This window comes from Vombatus ursinus, unplaced genomic scaffold (assembly GCF_900497805.2).
Source record: "Vombatus ursinus unplaced genomic scaffold, bare-nosed wombat genome assembly UNPS02012156.1, whole genome shotgun sequence".
In the NCBI taxonomy this organism is placed as follows: Eukaryota; Metazoa; Chordata; class Mammalia; order Diprotodontia; family Vombatidae; genus Vombatus; species Vombatus ursinus.
This window is the reverse complement of record NW_020951934.1, coordinates 3,477,805-3,500,813: the sequence shown is the minus strand read 5'-3', so window position 1 is coordinate 3,500,813 and position 23,009 is coordinate 3,477,805. Positions and strand designations below refer to the sequence as shown.

The 23,009-nt window shown below is 37.1% G+C and overlaps 1 protein-coding gene across 4 annotated transcripts in view; it reads left to right on the top strand.

The window, feature by feature from the left end:
• The window catches only part of SIK3 (SIK family kinase 3), a 281,102-nt gene that overhangs the window by 133,207 nt on the left and 124,886 nt on the right, over positions 1-23,009 (top strand). For all 4 annotated transcript variants that reach the window (XM_027857479.1, XM_027857478.1, XM_027857477.1 and 1 more), the window contains exons 2-3: positions 11,717-11,833; positions 20,307-20,370. In XM_027857479.1, coding sequence (XP_027713280.1) covers positions 11,717-11,833; positions 20,307-20,370 — 181 coding nt within the window. The remainder of the gene's footprint in view (positions 1-11,716; positions 11,834-20,306; positions 20,371-23,009) is intronic.

Below are 23,009 nucleotides of genomic sequence, written 5' to 3'. Positions count from 1 at the left end.
CCTTCTAAATTTTGGTGCTTGGTGCCAGAACTCCAGTTGCTGTACCCTAGTTAAGGTTCTGGGAATAAATATTTGGAATGTAATAAATAATTTGGAATTCAAAGTCTTAGTGACTTCCAACTCTTAAAAAAATCAATTATTTCCTCTGTTAGCCCTCATGAATTCCAGCAAGAATTTATTTTCTTGTTACAGTCATAGCGTTGGTCAGCTTCGAGGAAATGTGTATGTGTGTGTGTTTGTCTGTCTGTCTGTCTGTCTGTCTATCTATCTATCTATCTATCTATCTACACCAATGATGGAAAGAAAGTTGAGCATGGAATTAAGTTTTGATTTCAAGTATTGTCTCAGACAATTACGCTAGCTGTGTGACCTTGGGAAAGTCATTTAACCTGTGTTTGCCTCAGTTTCCTCAACTGTAAAATGGAGGTAAGAATAGTACCTACCTCAAAGGGTTGTTGTGAGGATCAAATGAGATGATATTTGTAAAAAGTGCTTAGCTCAGTGCCTAACACTTAATAGGTCTTATAAAAATGCTTATCCCCTTCCCTTTCCCTGAAACAAAATTCCAGTGACATCTCTTTAATGCTCTAGACAAACAGTCTTTTGTTATACTTTTTCTTGCAGATGAGGCAGGTTAGACTGTGTTAGTTCTCCGTTTTGTTAAAATATCAAGTAGCACTCCAGCAAAACAGGAATGAATGAATGACCCAGGAATGTCCTTCTCCTTGATAAAGTTAAATTCTTTCATACTGTTTTCTAGGATTTAAATTTAAGGATATTTTCTGTAGCATCGTTATCATGTAGTTTTTCTAGAGCCTGTATCTAAGGAATTAATAAATTCATTTTTAAAAACCTTATTTTTTTTTCAATTAGCAAAAATCTGCCTTATCACCATTCCCCCTCACCTCCCCCCTCAATTTGAGAACTAGAGAAAAATAAAAAATGTTACAAACATGTATGGTTAATAGAAGTATATTTCTACCTTAGCCATGTCCAAAAATATCGATCTCATTCGGCAATCTGAGCTCTTTCATCTCTCTGTCTTGAGGCAGGGAACATGTTTCATCATTAGTCCGCTGTAATGTTGGTTGGTCGTTTCACTGATAAGAGTTCCTAGTTCTTTCCAAGTTGTTTACCATTACTATGTTGTTATCATTATATGAACTGTTCACTCGGTTCTGTTCCCTCCACTGCATACCAGTTCATGCAAGTCTTTCCAGGTCTCTTTGAAACCATCCCCTTGGTCACTTCTTACAGAACAATAATAGTCATCACATTTACATATGATAATTTATTCATCCATATCCCATTTTATGAGCACCCTCTCAGATTCCTACTCCTTGCCACCTCTAAAAGAACTATCAATATTTTTGTATGTCATTAAAGTTTGTTTTGCTTAGGACCAGTTCTTCCTTTAATCTGCCCTTGCTTTTGTTCCTTTTCCCCTTTCCCTCATATTTCCCCGTTAAGTGAAGTGTATTCCTGTACCCAGCCATGTGGGTATGTGTGCATTCTTCCTTCCTTTAACCAATTCAGGTGAGAATCAGGTTAAAGTGTCAGCTGTTCCCCTACCCCTCCTTTTTGTTTGTATACATTTTTACTTGCACACTGGTTCTGTGACAGTTTCCCCTAATATTCCTTCCCCTTCATTCCCAATGTGTTCCTTCTTTCCTGTCTTTTTATTCTTAAGATCATCATGACATAACAGAACCACTTCCAGGCCTTGTGCATTTGGACTCCTTCTGTGAACCCTGATGTTGATAGGTTTCAGAGGGCACACATGTATCATCTCTCTATATTTTGTATTTGTTGAATCCCTTATCACTGTTCATTCGGATTTACCTTTTTATGTTTCTCTTCACTCCTTTGTTTGAACCTCAAAGTTTCTCGGCAACTCTGTTCTTTTCATCAGGAAAACTTGGAAGTCCTCTATTTCATTAAATGTCTGTTTTCCTCCTTGGAGCATTATAATCAGTTTAGAATATTATATTTCTAGGTTTCTGCTGCTTTACAGTGGTTGCTGCTGAATTGTGTATGATCCTGACTGACTCCTTGGTACTTGAATTCTTGCTTTCTGGCTACTTGTAGTATGTTTCATTTGACCTGGAAAGCTCTGGATTTTCTTTGTGATTCTGGAAATTTTCATTTTGGGATTTCTTTCGAGAGGTGACCGATAGATTTTTATTGTTGTTATTGTTGTTTCCATGTTACCCTCTGTTTTTTGTGGGGTTTTGTGTGTGTGTGTGTGTGTGTGTGTGTGTGTGTGTGTGTGAGGCAGTTGGGGTTAAGTGACTTACCCAGAGTCACACAGCTAGTGAGTGTTATGTGTCTGAGGTTGGAATCGAACTCAGGTCCTCCTGACTGCAAGGCTAGTGCTGTATCCTAGCTGCTCCACCTAGCTGCTCCGTTACCCTCTGTTTCAGTGAGATCTAGACAATTTTAAGATTTCTTGAAATAAGAAGTCAGGACTTTTTTTTTTATCCTAGTATTCAGATAGCCCAATGAGTCTTAAATTTTTTCTTTTTGATCTGTTTTCTAGGTCATTTTGTTTTTGCATGAGATATTGTACATTGTCTTCTATTTTTTTCCAACTTTTTAACTGTTTTAATATTTCCTGTTGTCTCATGGAGTCATTGACTTATATGTGGTCCATTTGAATTTTTAGGGAATTTGTTGCTTGGGCCAGATTTTATACCTATTGTGCCATCTTGTTAATTCCCTTACAATTCTTTCTTCCATAACTCTCATTTCTTTTCTAATTTTTTCCTTAAGCACTCACATTTACAAAAACATTTTTTAACTCTTGCTTCATATGTTCCAGGAATTCTACTTGAGTCCATGACCAATTTTTTTTTCTCTGAGGCTTTGCTTGTAAGATATTTTGGATTCTTTGTCTTCTTTTGGATTTGTGTCTTGTACATCCCTGCCACCATAATTTCTTTCTTTGTATCCATGGCTTAATATATAATATGTACTATGTAATGATAATATGCATTATTATCATTCGAAAGACTATTCTTACTCTCTCCTTGTATCTTTAGCACTTAGTGTATTGCCTTGCACATCGTAGACATTCAATAAATGTTTGTTGTTGAAGTGAACCAGTTAGTGAGGTTTATGGATTTTCTTTTCCAAATAGCATCTTTATGGTTTTATAAGTTAGCTGGTCTCATATGTCTGTTTTGTAAAAGGGTAGTGAAGAAAAAGAAATGAAAAGTAAAGAAAAAAGCTCATTGCCTTCTGGTTCAGCCGACTCAGGGCAAATTTTGCCATGTGTTCCATTCTGTGGCTCAGTCTGACTTTCCTCAATGGAATGCATGTTTTCCAGCTACCATCCTTTCATGATCTTCCCACATCAGCTGGCAGAAAGCATTTGGTTCTGAAAAACACCCACAAATTGATGGGTATCCAGTTGGCTCTCCAACTTTCTATAGTATAGGGAAATATCAGTTTCAACACTAGTATGACATTGCTTTGTAAAGCAAATTTAAGCTTTATGATAAATATTTGTAATTTATGACTGGATTCTAGGAAAGTAGATAAGAATAGGTGATTTTCTATCACAAAGCTTTGCCCAGTGCCTGGCACATAGTAGGTACTTAATAATACTTATTGACTGACTCACTTTGTCCTCTGTGTCAAATGGAAAGTTAAATTTTCCACCAAAGTAAACATACAATCACGTTTAAAAGGGATCTTAAAAGTTGTCTGGTCCAAAACTCTACCCAAATGAATGAATGAAAAAGTACCAGGCAATATGCTAAGTGTTAGGGATAGAAATAGAAAAATGAGACCGTTCCTGCTCTTTAGGGGCTCATATTTTAACTGGGACAAACTGTATGTGGGAGGGTTCCCCTGTGGAACTGATGGAAAGGCTTAGGGATTCTTATGGTGTAGATCTAATCTTTCAGGTGTCTGGAGAGCATTGTATTAGTATAGATTGTAAGGCCCAAAGCCGGGATACTATCTAGAATAGCTATGATAAATCATTACCTTCATTCCATTTATGGTCATCTTTGCTCTAATTTTAAAAAAAAATTAAGCTGAAATCAGCTTCCTTGTAATTCCCTCCTTTGTATCCCGATTTCACTTGTAAGCAAAAGAGAACAAGTTTAATTCCCTTCCATGATACAGTTCTTCATACCTTTGAACACAAGTATCAAATTTCTGTTTCTTTATCCTCCTCTGTTAAGTATTCTATATTTCTGTATCCATTCCCTCACTTAGATTTCTCTTCAGGTGTCTCCTTCTTTTAGTCTTTGTGAGGCATGGTTTAAGGCTTCTCTGTATCATAATCTACAATGGGTGTGTTAAGGTTTGTAAAGTGTTGGACCCAAATTGGATACAGTTCTCAAAAACTATAAAATAATGCTCCCTAGCCATCTTGCATTATTGTATTTGGTTTTTCTAAACCAGATATAGAACTTTATGCTGACTTATATCAAATTTTATTTTATTAGCTTTGACCTACTGTTCTATACTGTCAGAACATTTTTAGAATCCCTGTTATCCAGGATATTGGCTTTTCCTGTCACTTTTCTGTCAGCTGCCCATTGAATAAGTGGGGCATATCTACATTCATCCATGTCATGGATTAAAAAATATCAGATAGGAAAAGGCTAAGGAACAGAATTCTATGGTACATTATTAGACATCTCCCTCCTGTGTTGACTTCTGGTCATTGAACAGCACTCTATTGACGCAGTCATTCAACTAGTTCCATACCCATCTAACTGTATTGTCTGTCATTAACTTACTTCTCTCCAGTTTGTTCACAAGGATGCCTGGGAGATTTTGGGAAGGGCCCTATTATTGTAGTAATCTTGTCAAAAAAGAGATGAGATTAGTCTATAATTCCTTCTTGTATTTTCAATTAATAAACTTTATTTCTCCTTCCCACTTCACCTCACATTGAAAAGAAAAAAAAAACCCTTACAACAAATACACACACACACACACACACACACACACACACACACATGGTTAATCAAGACAAATTCCCACACTGGCCATGTCCAAAAAATTGTCTCATTTTGCGTCTTGAATCCATCACTTCTGTTAAGAGATAGGTAACATATTTCATCATCAGTTCATTAGAATTATGGTTGGTCACTATATTGATTGGAGTTCTTAAACTTTTCAAAGCTTTCAAAGCCTTTACAGTTTTGTTGTTATGTAAGCTGTTCTCTTAGTTGTGTTCACTTCATTATTTCTCATGATATAATAATATTACATTGTCTTCATAGATCATAATTTGTGCAGACATTCCTTAATTAATGGGCCTTCCCTTTTCCGGGTCGGAAGGGAGGAAATGGAATAAGCATTTGTTACATGCCTCCTATATGACAGACACTGAAAAAAGTACTTTACAAATATTATCTAATTTGATCCTCACAATAACCCTGTGAGGTAGGTGCTATTATTTCCCCCATTTTACACTTGAGAAAACTGAGGCACACAGATGTTAAGTGACATGGCCCAACATCTCACAGCTAGTAATTGTCTGGGGTCACATTTGAACTCAGGTCTTCTTGATTCCAGGCCCAGTGCTCTAGCCATTGCACCCCCTAGTGCTTTTTGTTTTGTTTTGTTGTTTTATTTTGGTTTTGTTTTGTTTTATTTTGGTTTTGTTTTGTTGTTTTGAGGCAATTGGGGTTAAGCGACCTGCCTACAGTCACACAGCTAGTAAGTGTCTTAAGGTCGGATTTGAACTCAGGCCCTTCTGACTCAAGGACTAGTGCCCTATGTACCACCTAGCTGCCTCCTCCTAGTGCCTTTTTACCATGACCAAAAAAAAAACCCACTTGTTTTTGTACACATGGGTCTGTTTTCTCTTTCTTTGACTTTTTTTTGAGGTATAAGCCTCATTGTATCACTGGCTGAATTTTTTGGAATAGCATCAATTACTTTCCAGAATAACTGGTCCAGCTCTATCAGCCCCTCCAGCATTTGTCATTTTCCTTTTTTGTCATCTTTACCAATTTGAGAGGTGTGAGATAGATAGAACCTCAGAGAAGCATTTTTTCACATGACCATTGATAGCTTGGGTTTCTTCCTTTGAAAACTACTCATTCATATCCATTGACATTTTATGAAATGAGGAATGGCCTTTATCATAATCCCTTAGAATTTAGTAGTAGAACCCCACTTGTCCTGGTGACAGGCACAATGTTCATATGTGAGTATTCTGACTTACCATCACTGTGTATCCAAGGGCAGGTTTGATCCTGAGCATCACTGAGGATGAAGAATAATCAGAAGTTTTTATTGTGGATTTTATAGTATCAGAGTTTTAAGAAATGGTAGAAGACCTATTGATTTTTAGGTTTTTTTTCCTTTGAGACCAACTTGCTAGGACTGTTTCCTGTCCTCATTTTAAAAAAATGAATTTGATTGTCTTATTATTTTTTTTGGAACAATTTATCAGCTATATGTATTTTATGTGTTGTAATCTTATTCCAAAATTAATATAATTTATTAAATACTTTTTAAAATTAAATTTTTAGTTTTTTTAATCAGCAAAAAATTCACCTGCCTACGCCCTCAATTAAGAGTGAAAGGAAAATAACACTCCTGTTGCATATATATATATATATGTGTATATATATATATATAGTTAAACAAAATAAACTTACGCATTGAACAAAGCTTTGTGTGTGTGTGTGTGCACGCACGTGTATGTGTGTGTGTGTGTGTGTGTATCTGTATCTGTATCTGTATCTGTGTTTCTGTCTGTCTGATTTTGTATTCCAAGTCTTTCACTTCTCTCTCTGGAGCTGGGTAGCATGTTTCATCATTACTCCTGTAGAATTGTTGTTCATTATACTGTTCAGAGTTCCTAATTCTTTCAAAATTGTTGGTTTTTAGCCATATTTTGGCATCGTATAAATTGTTTTGCTTCTACTCACTTCATTCTGCATCAGTCTATTTAAGTGTTCCCAAGTTTCTCTGAGACCTTCGTTATTTCTTATAGCCCAATAATATTTCACCACATTTATATACTATTAATTTGTTTAGCCAATCCCCAGTACATGAGCAGCCTCAAATTTCTTATTCTTTGCCACCTCAAAAAGAGCTTCAAATATTTTTGTATATCCTTAGACTTTGTTTTACTTGGGACTAATCTCTCTTTATACCCTATCTCTAATTTTCTCTTCTTTCTTTCTGATCTATTTTTCTGTTGAGTAAAATGTATTTCTGTACCTAAATCTTTCTCTTTCTCTTTCTCTCTCTCTCTCTCTCTCTCTCTCTCTCTCTCTCTCTCTGTATATTTGTATTCTTCCTTCCTTTGACCAATTCAGATGAGAGAGATGTTTTAAGCATTGGCCCCTCCTTCTATCTCTTCTCCTTGTATAGACTTCTATTTGCACCCTGATTATGTGATATAATCTTCCCTAAGCCTCTTTTCTCTATCTCACCAATCTATTCTTCATCCCCTCCCTTTCCCTTCTTGGAGATCATCAAGATATAACCAAATCACTCCCAGGCCTTCTGCCTAATTAGATGTCCTCTGTGGCCCCAGTGATGATAGGGTTCGGTAAGGATGCATGTATCATCTCCCCATATTAGAATGTAAGCAGTTTATCCTTGCTTAGTCCCTTGTGATAGTTCATTCTTGTTTATCTTTTTATGTTTTTCCTAACTCCTATGTTTGAACTTCAGAGTTTTTACACAGCTTTGGTTTTTTTTCATCAGGAATGCCTGGAAGTCCTTATTTCATTAAAGATACAGTACCCCTACTCCCCACCTCTAGTAGGATTATACTTAGTCTGTTATTATTGGTTGTAAGCCTATACGTTTTGCTTTCTGGAGTATCATATTCTAAGTTCTCCACTCCTGTTTAGTGGCAGCTAATAAATCATGTGTGATCCTGATTGTGGCTCCTTGTTACTTAATTTTTTTCCCCAGATGCTTGTATTATTATTTTTTTCTGTAATTTAGAAGCTCTGGACTTTTCTGGATTCTTGGGATTTTAAAAAATTTTTAGCCTTTTTTAGTAGATCACTAGTATATTTTTTTTCCATTTTGCTCAATGGTTCTAGTAGATCTTGGGAGCTTTTTTCTTTTTCTTTATGAGCTGTTGAAATATGTCAAGGCTCTTATTTGGGCATGGCTTTCAGGTAGTCCAATTCTTGTTTTGTTTTGTTTTAATTTCTTATTTAGAGAGGAAAGCTTTATTTTAATCAATCACTTTCTACAATTTTTCATAATGGTTATTCCTTATAAGAATTGCAACTAAGTATTTCTAGGGATACCCTGCTTTCAACATGAACTTGGAAGAGAGTGGGGGTTGAGTAAGAATCGAGACACTGAGTGCTTTGAAACAGACATCATGGGAATGGTAGGGATCTGGTGAGGGAGTGTTCAGGCCATAGTTTCTTTTCAATATTCTATAGGCAGGGAGAGAATCCAGGAAGGCCGTCTCTTTCTAGACTCATCTGGTGGTGGGGAGGTGGAGGTGGCAGGATAGGAGATGGGATTAGCAATTGTCCGCGCATTTCCTGATTAGAGGTGCTGGTATCCAAGTGTAGGCCTTGGGCAAAGTTTCTGTTCCTGTGATCTAGTAGGTTAAGGTCCAGGAAGACCAGCCTCTTGTTCATCTGTATTTCAGCAGTCACTTCAGATTCCTAGTATGAAGGTAGGGTGAGATACAGTTGAATATTATGTACTTTGAAGCAGATGTTGTGGGGATGTTACAAGGAGCCCATTGTCTACTTAGGCAGCAGCCATTGACTTTTATGGGCATTTGCTAACCCCATCAATTCTGAGCCTCTGGTTGAGGAGATAACTGGGCAGTGCCTCTGGCCCAAAGTTTATGTTCTCTTCTCCTGGTCCTTCTGTTGCCAAAGGTGGGGCCTATTCCACAAATGACACACTGAATTGTCCCCAAAGGTCCAGCAGCATGTCCTCTATCTTCCAGGTAGAGCAGCTGCTGCCCTGCCAACAGGTCATTTTGCTTATAGGATCTTCCCAAAGACACTAAATTTATGCCCATTGAGGGGCTAATAGAGGCAATATCCAGTGGGCCCTGACCCTCTCCCTCCCTGTGCCCCTCCTCTTGCCCTGGCAGCCCACTTGCCTGCCCCACAGGATTGCAGCAATGAGACTCTAGTCTAATTACTCATTTTAAAAAATTATTTTTAAGAATTAAAAAAAAATTATTTTGAAATGCAAATTCTCTCCCTCCCTTCCACTCCCTCCCCCAGCCACTGAGAAGGCAAGCAATATGATAGCCATTATACATGTGAAATCATGTGAAAAATGTCACAAATAAAAGCAAGAAAAATAAAGTGAGAAAATTATACTTCACTTTGCCCTCAGAGTTAATCGGTTCTCTCTTTCTCTGGAGATGGATAGCAATTTTCATTATCAGTCCTCCCAAATTATCTTGGATCATTGTATTGATCAGAGTAGCTAAGTCTTTCCCAGTTGATCATCATTACAACATTGTTCTTACTGTGTACAATAATCTCCTGATACTGCTCACTTCACGTTGTATCAGCTTATATAAATCTTCCCAGGTTTTTCTGGGAACCCTTCCCGATACCCCTACCTCATTACTCATGGACAATAGTGTTCCATCACAATCATATTCTAAAAGTTGTTCAACCATTCCCCAAATGATGAGCATCCCTTCCATTTTTAATATTTGTCACCGCAAAAAGAACTTCTGTAAAAATTTTTGTACAGATCCTTTTTCCTTTTTTTTTGATCTCTTTGGGTACAGACATAGTAGGAGTAGTATTGGATCAAAGGATATGCATAGTTTTATAGCCCTTTGAGCATAGTTCCAAATTGTTCTCCAGAATGGTTGGACCCGTTCACAACTCCACCAGCAGTTTATTAGTGTACCTGTTTTCCCACATTTCCTCCATCCAGCAGTTATCATTTCTGATAGGTGTGCAGTGGAATCTTTTAAATTTGAATGTCTCTAATCAATAGTGGTATAGAGCATTTTTTCATATGACTATAGATAGCTTTGATTTCTTCTAAAAACTGCCTATTCATATCCCTTGACCACTTATTAATTGGAGAATGGTTCTTATTTTTAAATTTTAAATTTAACTCAGTTCCCTACATATTTGAGAAATGAGGCCTTTATCAGAGAAACTAGGTGTAAAAATTTTTGATATTACTTCATTGTCTGTGATACCTTTTAGCAAAATGTAGTTTCCTTGATTATCTTTTTTTAATTCAGTCCATTTTTGCTTTTATTTTGTCTGAGGTCATCATGTTGGCTACCCTTGCCTTAGTTCAATTATTCTTAAAGTTTTTATTCCAATCTGTTTTTTAGGTAATTTGTTTTGGCTGTTTGGCATTTTCTTCTACTTTATAGTCTTTAGACTTGTTTTTGATACTTCTTTTTGTCTTATGGAATCAAGAGCTTCTTGATTCACATTTTCAGGGAGTTGGCTGCTTAAGGTTTTATACCTTGTGGTGAGCCGTTATTTCCTTTCTAATTTTTTCTTCCATAGCTCTCATTTCTTTTCCAATTTTTAATTCTATAGCATCCATATAATTTATTAAAATTAAAAAAAAAACTTTTTTAAACCCTTGCTTCATCTCTTCCAGGGAGATAAATTTGTGTTCAAGTTGTGTTTTCTTTGAGGCTTTGCTTGTAGATGTTTTGTCTTCTAGTTTTGTATCTTAAATGTCCCTTTTACCACAGTAGCTTTCTGTGGTGGAATTCTTTTTTTGTTTGCTCATTCTTTTATCCTACTTCCTGACTTAAGACTTGTTGTTAGGGCTAGCCTCTTTGCACTTTTGTAGGGGATGTATGGATTTGTCCTTCTACTGCTTTCTTGGCACATTGAGTGTTATGTTATTCCAAGATCCCACTGGCAGCTCAGGTTCTGGATCTGCAAGCTTTTCGGTATTTTCGAAGTGGTCTGATCCAGGACAAAGTCTGATCATTGCCACCCTGATCTGAGCTCTGCAAGTTGCTGAGTTACGTCTGTGTCTAAGCAATAGTAAACTGCTAGTGGACTCAACCCCTGTCAGCTAAGCCAACTGGAAAGATCTGCTGGTTCAGAGGGACAGAATTGTAGGCTTCCCTTTAATCTGGGATTCCTGCCCTCTGTATTCCTCTATGTGCTTCAGGTTGAGTTAGAACCTGGAACTGAGATCCCACCTTGCTCCTGGAGTCAGAGCCGCACAGCTATTTCTTGCTTCTGAATGCGCTCCTTGCTGGATGTACAGGGTAGAATTTGAGTCTTCTCATTTTGTCCTGCCACCTCGGTTCCTTCCTTCCTTCCTCCATCTGTGACTTGAGAGTCAATGACAGAGTTGCCATGTGTGTGCCTGTTTTTTCTGCTCCCTACAAAGGTTTGGCCTTATTTGTGTTGAATCTAGGATCTCCTCTTGTTCTGGTGCACAGCATCTCCCTCCCAATTGACTCCATCCCACTGACCCTGCCAGGGCCAGCATTTCTGACCATATTACATCACCAGTGTGTGTCCACAGACCTCTTTGGCTATCTTCTTATGTTGACCTGGGCTGGAAAAATGACTCACTCTGATGTTTTATTGGATTTTTGCATAAGGATTCGATATGGTGTGTTTTCTAGATCTGTTTGGAGCAGTGGAGGGTAGGGAAGTGGGAGCGCACTATATTTCTTAATGCTACTACACCATCTTAGCTCTGCCACTAGATAAATTACTTTCAATAATACTTTATAGTAAAGTTTTTCCCTATGTGTATGTGTTTTTTTTTAAAGGTTGCTATAAAGATCATAGATAAGACCCAGCTGGATGAAGAAAACCTCAAGAAGATTTTCCGAGAAGTTCAGATTATGAAGATGCTCTGTCATCCACATATCATCAGGCTATACCAGGTACAGACAATCACGATCTTCTTCCCTCAGAGCTCCAAGAAGAGCCACCTAGTAGTAGTGCTGCCACTTTTGAAGAAAAAAGGTGGTGGTGGGGGAGGAATGACCAGTAGCAAAGACGTTGTGGACTGTTCGTCCAGGATTGTTGTGGGAGGATCAAATTAGATAATAATTGTAAAGTCTGTAAAGTGCCTGGCACAGAAGAGTCATTATATAAATGCTAGCTATTGTTATTCTTATTACTGAACATTGGCTTCTTTTTGTTGTTCAGTTGTTTTTCAGTCATGTCTGACTCTCCTTTGGGTTTTTCTGTGCAAAGATGCTGGAATGGTTTGCCATTTCCTTCTCCAGGCATTTGCTTCTACTTAGCCTTAAAAATCTGAGTTTGGCCCGACACAAAATTTTAAAGTAGGCAGCATACATCTTAGACACTCAGTGTAGACGTAGAACAATCCTCTAACTGCTTCTCCCACCCCCCTGGCCCCACCCCCACCCCTGCTCCTTAATGTCCCCCTTGGCATGCTTTCCTTGGTCTTCAGCCTATCTGGGCCTTTTCTAACCTTTCTGTAAGTGTTTAGACTTGCATTTCATTCTTAATTTGATTTTCCCCTCACAGCAAGGATTTTAGAATTGCTCAGAATTTTATGAAAACTTAGACATCTTCTTTTGGCCAAATAATGCCTTGAGATTCTGTAAGAAGGTAAAGATCTTGTGAATTCAACATTGTGTGTTGGTGATTGTTACGGATTAAGTTATTTTGTTACTTAGCTTTGTGTGTACCTAACCTTTGAATCTCAAAGTTGGGCTGAACCTCAGAGGTCCTCTCCTTCAATTGTACCTGAGCAGGAATCTAATGATACTTAGACATTCAGTATTTGCAAGAAAATTTCTGCCTCCCAGTGTGGACCATATCATTGTTAACTCAAATTGTAAGGAAACTTTTATTTATATCATGACAAAATCTTAATTTATGCAATTTTCATTTTTTTTTGTTCTCACTTCCACCTTGTGAGGCCAAGTTGGTCATTAAAATTAAGCAGTCATTGGCTACTTTTCAGTGTTATTTATCTTTACATTTGTTTTAATATAGTGTATATTCTCTCCTGTTTACTTTATTCTGCATAATTTCTCATATATTGTCTTAGAAACTCCCATCCTTTTGTTTTTAATACATTTTATTGTTGTTGTTGGTTTTTTACATCACTAGAATTTCTCACAGTTCTCTTCCCTCTACTCTACTCCAGTAAGCCATCCCATATAACAAATAATATTTTTTTTTTAGAGAGAACAAAAAAAAAGAAAAGAGACAAAAAAAAATAGCAAACCCAAACAATACATTGAAAGGGTCTGAAAATATTTCTAGAAACCATTCATGGGCCCCTGCCCAGTGAATGCAATGGAATCTTTGACCTGTTTTGTTTCTGACGTAGGCTAGTTCACCAATCCTTAGCCAGCTTGGTAACACCTTCTTCACAGGGGTTTATATTACCGACAGTACAGACACTCAGCTTTATCTCTAAAAAAAATTCTCAACTCCCAGGTTCAAGAACTCCACCAGCCTCATTCTCTCTAGTAGCATGGATTACTGGCATGTGCCATCACTCTTAATATATGGACATTGTAGTAACTTTATTTACGTAATTCTAAATTGCTTGCTGAAATAGTTCCATTGACTTGCAACTCCACCCGAAATGCACTAATGTGCATCCAGGATTGATTATTTACAACTTTTGTCACCTTTGCCTGTTTTCTGGGTATAAGGTAAAACCTTATAAAACAATAGTAGTAATTATGATAATAATAACATTATCTAACATTTACATGGCACTTCCTTTGTGCCAGGTACTATGATAAGCAATTTACAAATATCTCATTTGATTCTTATGGCAACCCTGGGAGACTGGAGCTGTTGTTCCACCTCCCATTTTATACTTGAGGAAACTGAGGCATATAGAAGTTGAGTCACACAACTGTAAATAGCTGAGACTGTATTTGAATCCAGAGCTTCCTGATTTCAGGTATGGTGCTGTATCCACTGTGCATTATTAGTTATTTGGAGCAGTTTTTCCAAGTGGTTGTTAATAGTTTGCCATTTTGAGAACTATTATATCCTTTGACCACTTCTCTGTTGTAGAATGGTTGGTCATTCTCTCTCTCTCTCTCTCTCTCTCTTTCTCTCTCTCTCTCTCTCTCTCTCTCTCTCTCTCTCTCTGTCTCTGTCTCTGTCACACACACACACATACACACACACGCGTGTTTCTTTATCTGTATATCTTGGATACCTTGGATTATCTGAGAAATTTAATAAAAAGATTTTTCCCCCTTTTGATCACTTTCTTTCTTATCCTAGGTGCATTAAAATTTTATTTGTGCAGAAGCTTTTCTGTTTCATATAATCAGTTATTTCTTTTATCTTTTGTGATCAACTCTCTCCTTTTATTACTCATGCCCATACCTATGAAATTATAAAGAAAATCTTGTCAAATAGACTGCAACTGTTTATACAAGAAACTATACATTATGAAAAAGTTGGATCCCTGATCCAATGATGGGGATAGTTCAACATTAGGAAAACAATCAGTATAATTAATAGTATTAAAAATAAACATCCAAGACCACATGATTATTTCAATGTGTGCAGAAAAAGCCTTTCACAAAATACAATTCTACTTTATGCCAAAAACCTTACAAAGTATGTGCTTGGTAAGATTTTTTTAAAAAAAAGCCAAAACATTGAAATATCTAAAACCAAAAGCAAGCATTCGTATTCAATGGGGATAAATAATAAGGAAGTAAAGTAGGCATTATTAAAGTAACTAAATCACTTTAATTAGAAATTAATTAGTTTAGAAAAGAAGCAGATCATATACTTGTGTAGGAGGTGTATTTTGTTTTTTTTTGGTATACCCTTGCAATACTTTATTTCACTTAATATCCATAAATGTGTAGCTTGTGTTTTTGATTATCTTCCAGTGTGGAAACTACCTCTACTGAAATCAATTAGCACCTTCCCTGTAACTTAGATTCCTACAGAGGTGCCTAGTTGCACTGAGAGGTTAAGGGACTTTTCCGTGGCCAGAAATAGTATGTGACGGAAGCAGGACTACATAGTAGATATATTTTTTAAACATTGTTTTCTTCTAAAATTTTGAGTTTCAAATACTCTCTTTCCTTTCCACCTCTACCCCACTCATGGAGGTAAGCAATATCATATCAATTATATATATCAAATTATGTAAAACATATTTCTGTTAGCCATATTCTAAAAAAAACCAAGAAAAATAGAGAGAAAATTATACTTCAGTCTGCATTCAAAGTTCATCAGTTCTTTCTAGAGGTGGATGACATTTTTTTATTATGGGTCCTTTGGAATTGTCTTGAATCATTGTATTGATCAGAGTAGCTAAGCGTTTCGCAGTTGATCATCATTACAACATTGCTGTTACTGTGCACAGTGATCTCCTGGTTCTTCTAACTTTACTTTGCATCAGTTCATATAGGTCTTGTCATGTTTTTCTGAAACTACCCCCCTTGTCGTTTCCCACAGAACAATAGTACTCCATCACAAATATATGCCACAACTTGTTTAATCATTCCCCAGTTGATGAGCATCCCTTTGATTTCTAATTCTTTGCCACCATGAAAAGCTACTGTAAATATTTTTGTACATAAAGGTCCTTTTCCTTTTTCTTTGATCTCTTTGGAATACGGACCTAGTAGTAGTATTCCTGGGTCAAAGAATATGCAGTTTTATACTTCTTTGGGCCTAATTTCAAATTGTTCTAGGAGGTATATTCTTAACTAAATGAGAAATAAAAGCAATTAGCAAAGATAAAATATATAACATTAATTACATGAAACTGAATAGCTTTTATAGAAACAAAATTGTTGCATCTATGTAAGAAGCAAAGTGACCAAATGAGAAAAAAAATCTTTGCATCACATTTCTCAGATAAATGCTGAGTATCCAAGATAAATAGAACATATATATACATTTATAGATATATGTATGTATGTATGTATGTATATATGTATATGTAATACATATATATGCACATATGACTGGATCTTAGTTGAGGTTTAATATTAAAATCATGTATTTATTTTGAATATATACATACATAAAAATAAAGATACATGCACACATATGTATGTGTGAGTATGCATACATACATATATATCACAAGCCTTTCTTATTCCCTAGTAGAAAAATGGTCAGGCAGTATGAATAAATCATTCTCAAATGATTAATAACCCATGAATGGAAGAATACTTCAAGTCATTAATACAAAGAGAAATGCAAAGAAAAACAACCTCATACCCAGCAAATTGACAGAGATGACAAAAGATGGGAATAGTCAGTGTTTGAGGCATTGCAGAAAGATAGTGCATTTGTGGTGTAGCTATGAATCAATATTACCATTTTGGACAGCAATTTAGAGTTTTGAAAATAAAGTGACTAAATTGCACTGGTAGGCTTGTACCCCAAAAAGGTCATTAGTAAGAAGAAAGTCCACATACACCAAAATATTTATAGCGTTTTTTTGTGGTAGCAAAGAAATGAATGGGCAGCTAGGTGGCACAGTGGATAGAGCACCAGCCCTCGAGTCAGGAGGACCTGAGGTCAAATCTGGCCTCAGACACATAACACTCACTAGCTGTGTGACCCTGGGCAAGTCACTTAACCCCAATTGCCTCAAAAAAAAAAAGCAAAACAAAAAACAAACCCAAAAAGAAATGAATGTATACAAAGTAGTTGTCTATTAATTGCAGAATGTCTAAACAAATGGTGGCACATGAATGTAATAGAATATTACTGTTCTTTAAAAAGTAAGAACCATGATGAGTCCAGAGAAACATGCAGATCTGATGCAGAATGTAGTACCAAGGAAATAACATGTGCAATGACTACAAAACATTCAAAAGTTAATGATGCAAAATTATAAAGAACAAGCATGGGTCCAAAGAAGAGAAATGAGAAGACAGCTTGTCCCATCCCTTTGCAGAAGTAGTACGTCCACAGTCCAGACTCTTTTAATGTATTGATTGGATTTGTGAATTTTTTTTTGTCTCCTTTTGTTTTCTTTAAAAATGTATTATTTGTTATATGGGATGACTTGCAGTAGAATAGAAGGAGCAAAACTGGGAGAAATTTTGGTGTTGGAAAAAACAAGATATCAATTTAAAAATAATTAGAAAAGCACATCATATACCTTTCACAGCTCTGGGTAGGAGATATGATCCTGTGTTTTTCTTAATTCCTCATATTTTTCCTTACAGTGCAGTAATGTTCCATTCATATACTATTTATATTTTTTATTCAGCCATTTCCTAATTGAAGGGCTTTCTATTTCTCCTGCTATTTCATGCCCCCCCCCCAATTTTTTTCTTTTTTACAGTTAAGAGGATTTTCTTGTGTTTTGCAAAGAGGGTATGTTGTTTGTCACTCCCTGACATTTTAAGCTGGTCTGTTCATGATCAGTTCAGTCAGTCATTTTTCAGTTGTGTCTGACTCTCTGTGATCCCATTTGGGGTTTTCTTGCAAAGGTACTGTAGTGCTTTGCCATGTTCTTCTCCAGTTCATTTTACAGATGAGGAAACTGAGGCAAATAGAGTTAAATGACTTGCCCAGGGTCACTAGGAGGGCTCCTTGGACAGTTAGGGCCTTTTGGAACCTCTCAAACTACCCTCCATAGCAATAATATTATTATTTCCCATGTTGTAAGAGATCTTTCCCTGGTATACCTTTACTTTACCTTCTTGGTCGCACTGTAAGTAACAGAATCAAAATAAAATGCTCTCTTATCATTCCAAATCTAGTACTCTTTCCACTATAGTGTATTGCTTCTCCTGGGTTCAAATCCTAGCTGTGTTACTTACTAGACATGACATCTTAGGAAGTTCCTTAACCTCTCTAAAATTCATTTTCCTCATTTTTAAAATATAAAGATTTTGCTAGATAACCACAAAGTTTTCTTCCAGCTCTAAAATTCTATGATTCTGTGTCATTGTCTTAATGACAAGCTGTATTATCAGCTTTCCTCCTCTAGGTCCTTATTTTAGTCTTTATTTTAACAATGGTGTTCTGGATACAACACTACGCCAACTCAATTTAATAACTCTAATGACAGGAATTTCAGACCAGGTATAAGTGGAGGACAAGATGTGATCATTGGCTTGCAGAAAGCATTTTTGAAACCTCTGACAGTGCATTGTATAGGCAAATATATATTCTGTCTGAATAGGGAGCTTATTGTTTTTGTTGATTTGTTTTTCAGTTGTGTCTGACTCTTCATAACCCCATTGGGAGTTTTCCTGGCAAAGATACTGGAGTGATTTTCTATTTCCTTCTCCATCTCATTTTAGAGATGAAACTGAGCAAACAGGGTTAAGTGACTTGCTCAGGGTCACATAGCCAGGAAGTGTCTGAGGCCAGATTTGAATTTAGGAAGATGAGTTTTCCTGACTACAGGCCCAGCATTCTATCCACTGCACCACCTAGCTGCCCTTTGGAAATAGGGAGCAGCCCTACTGAAAAGCCTGAATGTCAGAACAGTACTTTGCTAGTAATGAAGGATAGGACCCGCCCTCCCCCCTTTTCTCCCTGCACCCCCAGTCTCACTTAGTTAAAATGAGTACCTTTGTTATTATTATCCTATAATACTTGCTTGTTACTGGTCCAGGCATGTGGATGACTTAAGGAAATGTTTAAGACTTAAGCAAATTCAGGGCACAATACACAAACTTTAAAGAAAGGCCATGTTTTAATAGTATGTGTTGTTAAAGCTTCAATGTAGAAGGCTTCTTATGAGGATTAATCCCTACAAAGGGAAATGGATTATGCTGGCAGGAATTGGCCTGTTGAAATTGGTCAGGTTATTTATGCTTGTCCCCACCCATGCCTTGCCCTAGAAATAAATCCCACTTGGAGTTTTTGCTCATCTGGTGCCTTCTGAAGAACTTTTTCTAAACTTCAGAGAACCCAATCTGTCTCTTTTCTACAGACCATAGATACTCTTGAATTTACCTTAAAAAAAAAAAGACAAAAAACAACAAAACCTACTCTTTTGTCCTTAATATAGCCTCTTTTGATCTTTTCTCAAGAAATTGATTTAAGTAGGTCAGCCTTGTATCTGGATTGTAAAAGCTTTCTACCTTGCCCACAGTTCTATCAGCTCACCAAATTTTTAGACATATAGGCATTCCCAACTCTTCACGTGTAATATTAGTAACATTTTTACATCCCTCTTTATCTTTTGGGGGGGCTTTCTTTCATTTTATCTCTTCTGGCAGCTGCCATTGTATTGATGAATTCCCCAGCATTCAAAGAAAAATGGAACTACTATGGCCATCAGTGGCAAAGGACTTCACAATCAAACTATTCTGACTTGTACCTGGATCTATTCTCTGGTTTACATGAGAAGTGGTCTTACGCCTTTTAAGTGGAGACTTTGTATAACTTTAATTGTTAGGAAGTTTTTCATTACATCAAGCTTAAACCTGCCTTTTTTTAACTATTGCTTCTCCTTTTGGGACCAAGCATAACAGATCTACCACTTCTTTCACATGGTAGCCCTTCAAATAGTTGAAGACCTGTTATTATGACCCTCCGAAGATTTCTCTTCAGAATTCCCCGTTCTTAGTGACATGAGAAACCAGAGACCCTTCACTGTCCTGGTGGTTGTTCTCTGGGACACTCTTCCAGCTGTCTATATCTTTATTAAAATGTGACACCTAAAACTGAATTTAGTGCTTCTGTGTGTGATCTGACCATGGCATGGTATAGATACATCAGGACCATCACCTGTCCATTGTTGGACACTGTCTCCCATAAGGAGGCTCAAAATCCCATTAAATTTCTTGGCTGCTGGATACCAGGCCTCAACACATGGCATGTAAGAAGACCAATGTGACAACATAGATCACTGAGGGAAAGACATTGCAAAAACATCGCAAAATATATCAAACTCATGTAAACACTGATTTTTTTTTAACTTGTGCTAGGAAGTGAATCAATAGTTTGGAAGTAAATGGTCATTTCCACTTAGAAAAGGTACACAATTATAGTTCTTGGGTTTTTTAAAGTGTTTTTTTCCCCCCTCTTCCTTTCAGCAGTTCTGAGATTTTAGTGATTGATGTTGGATAAGAACTTTCAGCTTTGCTTCTTGGCAGCTTCTTTTTTCTCAGTTCTCTGGAGTTTGAGAAGAAATAAAGACATTGGTGGGAACAAGGGTGAGAGAGACTATGTCTCTTAATTAGTAAGTTTCCTACACTTAAGAACTTTGAGGAATGAAGCTCCGCTTCCCTCCCCCTCCCCCCGGCTTCTTACCAGCATTTATGTCTTTGGAAAAAAGACAAGTATTTCACATTTCTTCCAAGTAGTAATGGATGTGAGCCTTTTCTATGGCTATAGAGGAATCATTAGTTTTCTTTCTTGTCATATATGTCATTGTCATTTTCTTACTTTTGCACCCAGGTTATGGAAACGGAAAGGATGATTTATTTGGTGACAGAATATGCTAGTGGAGGAGAAATATTTGGTAAGTACCTTGATTACATTCTTTGATCAAAAATTGTATTGAGTCAACTTGATATTCCTTGCCCTCGTCTTTTTATTGCAGGTGTCAGTGTCACTTGACACTGCCCTTCAGTGTTGTCAGTTTCTGTAGAGTACAATATTTTTGATTAAACCCTAAAAATCACTTTGTCAGCCTCGCGATGTCTCCCTGAGAATGGAGTTTAGGACTTTCAGACAGTTTTTGGTAATCTGGGTTAAAGACATCCAAAACCAAACACACATTCCAACAGGCCACTCAAAACCCTTTCTGCTGATGCGTGACCGCGTGAATGTGTGTGCGTGAGTGCATGCACAGATGGGGGTGGAAGAGAGAGGGATGAGGAGAGAATATATGAATGAGAATGAGAGACTGGAAGCAGTCAATTTCAGAAACATTTAGTTATGTTATATTTAAACATAAAGCCATATTCTGTACCATGTGTTCACAGTTTTCCTTGACTCTTGCTAATTTTCAAGATTTTTTTTTCCCCTTAGCAACTGTTTTCCTTCCTCACAATGAGGCTTTCCCCAGCTATTTCAGTGACACTGTCACAAAGGGATGTTGTGCAGTACTGGCTTAGAAATAAACAGGAGACTGTGATAGTTACAGGAAAGTCTGTTTTTTTGGAGGAGAAAGCTGTGACTAAACAAATATTTTTAACATCAGTAATAAGGAGTAAAGGTGAAACAAACAAAACTAGATTGGTATAAATATCTTTTCTTTTTAGTACATTCTTGGAAAAATTATTTTTTATATATTAGACTTAAAAATTTTTATTTTAAAGAGTTTTTGTTTCTATTTGAATATGTATTATAGGAATATATTCCTATTATAGATCTAGGTAGCTTACCAGTTAAAACTATTTTAAGTGGTGTGAATTTATTTTCCTTAATAATTTCTTGAAAGATGATGTCTAGGCTCTTTTTTTGATCATGCTTTCAGATAGTCCAATAATTTTAAAATTCTCTCTCCTGGATCTATTTTCTAGGTCAGTTGTTTTTCCAGTGAGATATTTCACATTGTTTTCTAATTTTTCATTCTTTTGGATTTGTTTTACAGTGTCTTGATTTCTCATAAAGTCACTAGCTTCCAATTGCTGTATTCTAATTTTGAAGGAAGTATTTTCTTCAGTAATCTTTTGGACTTCCTTTTCCATTTGGCCAATTTTGCTTTTTAGGGCATTCTTCTCCTCATTGGCTTTTTGGACCTCTTTTGTCATTTGGGTTAGGCTATTTTTTAAGGTGTTATTTTCTTCAGTATTTTTTTGGGTCTTCTTTAGCAAGCTGTCGACTTGTTTTTCATGATTTTCTTGCATCACTCTCATTTCTCTTCCCAGTTTTTCCTCTACTTCTCTTACTTGCTTCTCAAAATCCCTTTTGAGCTCTTCCAAGGCCTGGGACTGATTCATATTTTTCTTGAAAGTATGTAGGAGCTTTGGCTTTGTTGTCTTCTTCTGGTTGTATGTTTTGATCTTCTTTGTCACCAAAGTAAGATAATATAGTCTGACTCTTTTTGCGCTGCTTACTCATGATCCCGGCCAATTACCTGAGTTTTAAACTCTTTATTAAGGTAAAAGTCTGCTTTCCAATGTGAAGAGTGTACTGTCCCAAGCTTCGGAGGTTTGTACAGCTGTTTTCAGAGATACTTCTAGGGACCTGTAAATTTTCAGTTCTTCCAAGGTGGTATGATAAGGGGAGAGGTGTTTTCTCTCCACCACCACAACAAGCTCCACCGCACCAGCATTCCTCCTAGCCCCAGGACCGCCCCTCAGAACTGTGCCCCAGATCTAAGCACATGTAAAGCAAGAGATTCCTGCAATCCCCCTGTGATCAGCCACTCGATTCCCCCTCAGTCTGTGGGCCCGAAGCTCAGGAAAAAGCCGCGGCCGGCGCTCAAGACTTGTGGCTGAGACCTAGCTCCTGTCTCAATGCAGTCACAGACTTTTCCCACTGACCTTCTAAGTTGTCTTTGGTGTTCGTGGGTTGAGAAGTCTGGAAACCACCACAACTGCCCGTGATTCAGTCCTCTGAGGCCTGCTGCAGGGTTGCTGTGGCCTGCACGCCCACACTGAACTGCGCTTCTCTCCCCACCCGGCACGATATACCTTTCTGATCAACCATCCAGGCTGTCTTTGGCTGGAAATCTGTTTCACTCTGTCTTTTTGTGGGTTTTGCTGCTTTAGAATTTGTTTAGAGCCATTTTTTTAGGTATTTGGAGGGCTTTGGGAGAGAGCTCAAGACAGTCACTGCTTTCCCTCCGCCATCTTGGCTTCGCCCCCTAAGTGGTATGAATTTGAAAGGAAGGTTTTCTTATTGGTAGCTGATCATTTGTGTCTGTGTGGACTATTAGTTGTTTGCATTTTCTCCCTAAGTTTTTATAGAGGAAGCTTTTACTTTTAAACATCTTCATCATTAACCTCCATAGAAAGCAGCATCCTTTTGGCCAGATTTTAATTGGTCTCATTATACCCTCTCCTGTGTCACAATGAGAAAACAGTTTAATACTGTTAACACATACTCAGATAGGAGCAGCGTCCATACCTGTTTCCTCTTCTGACTTTAGTGGTGGGTAGGAAAGGTGATTTTTTTGATGTTATCCTTGTGCTCAGACTTTGGATTAAC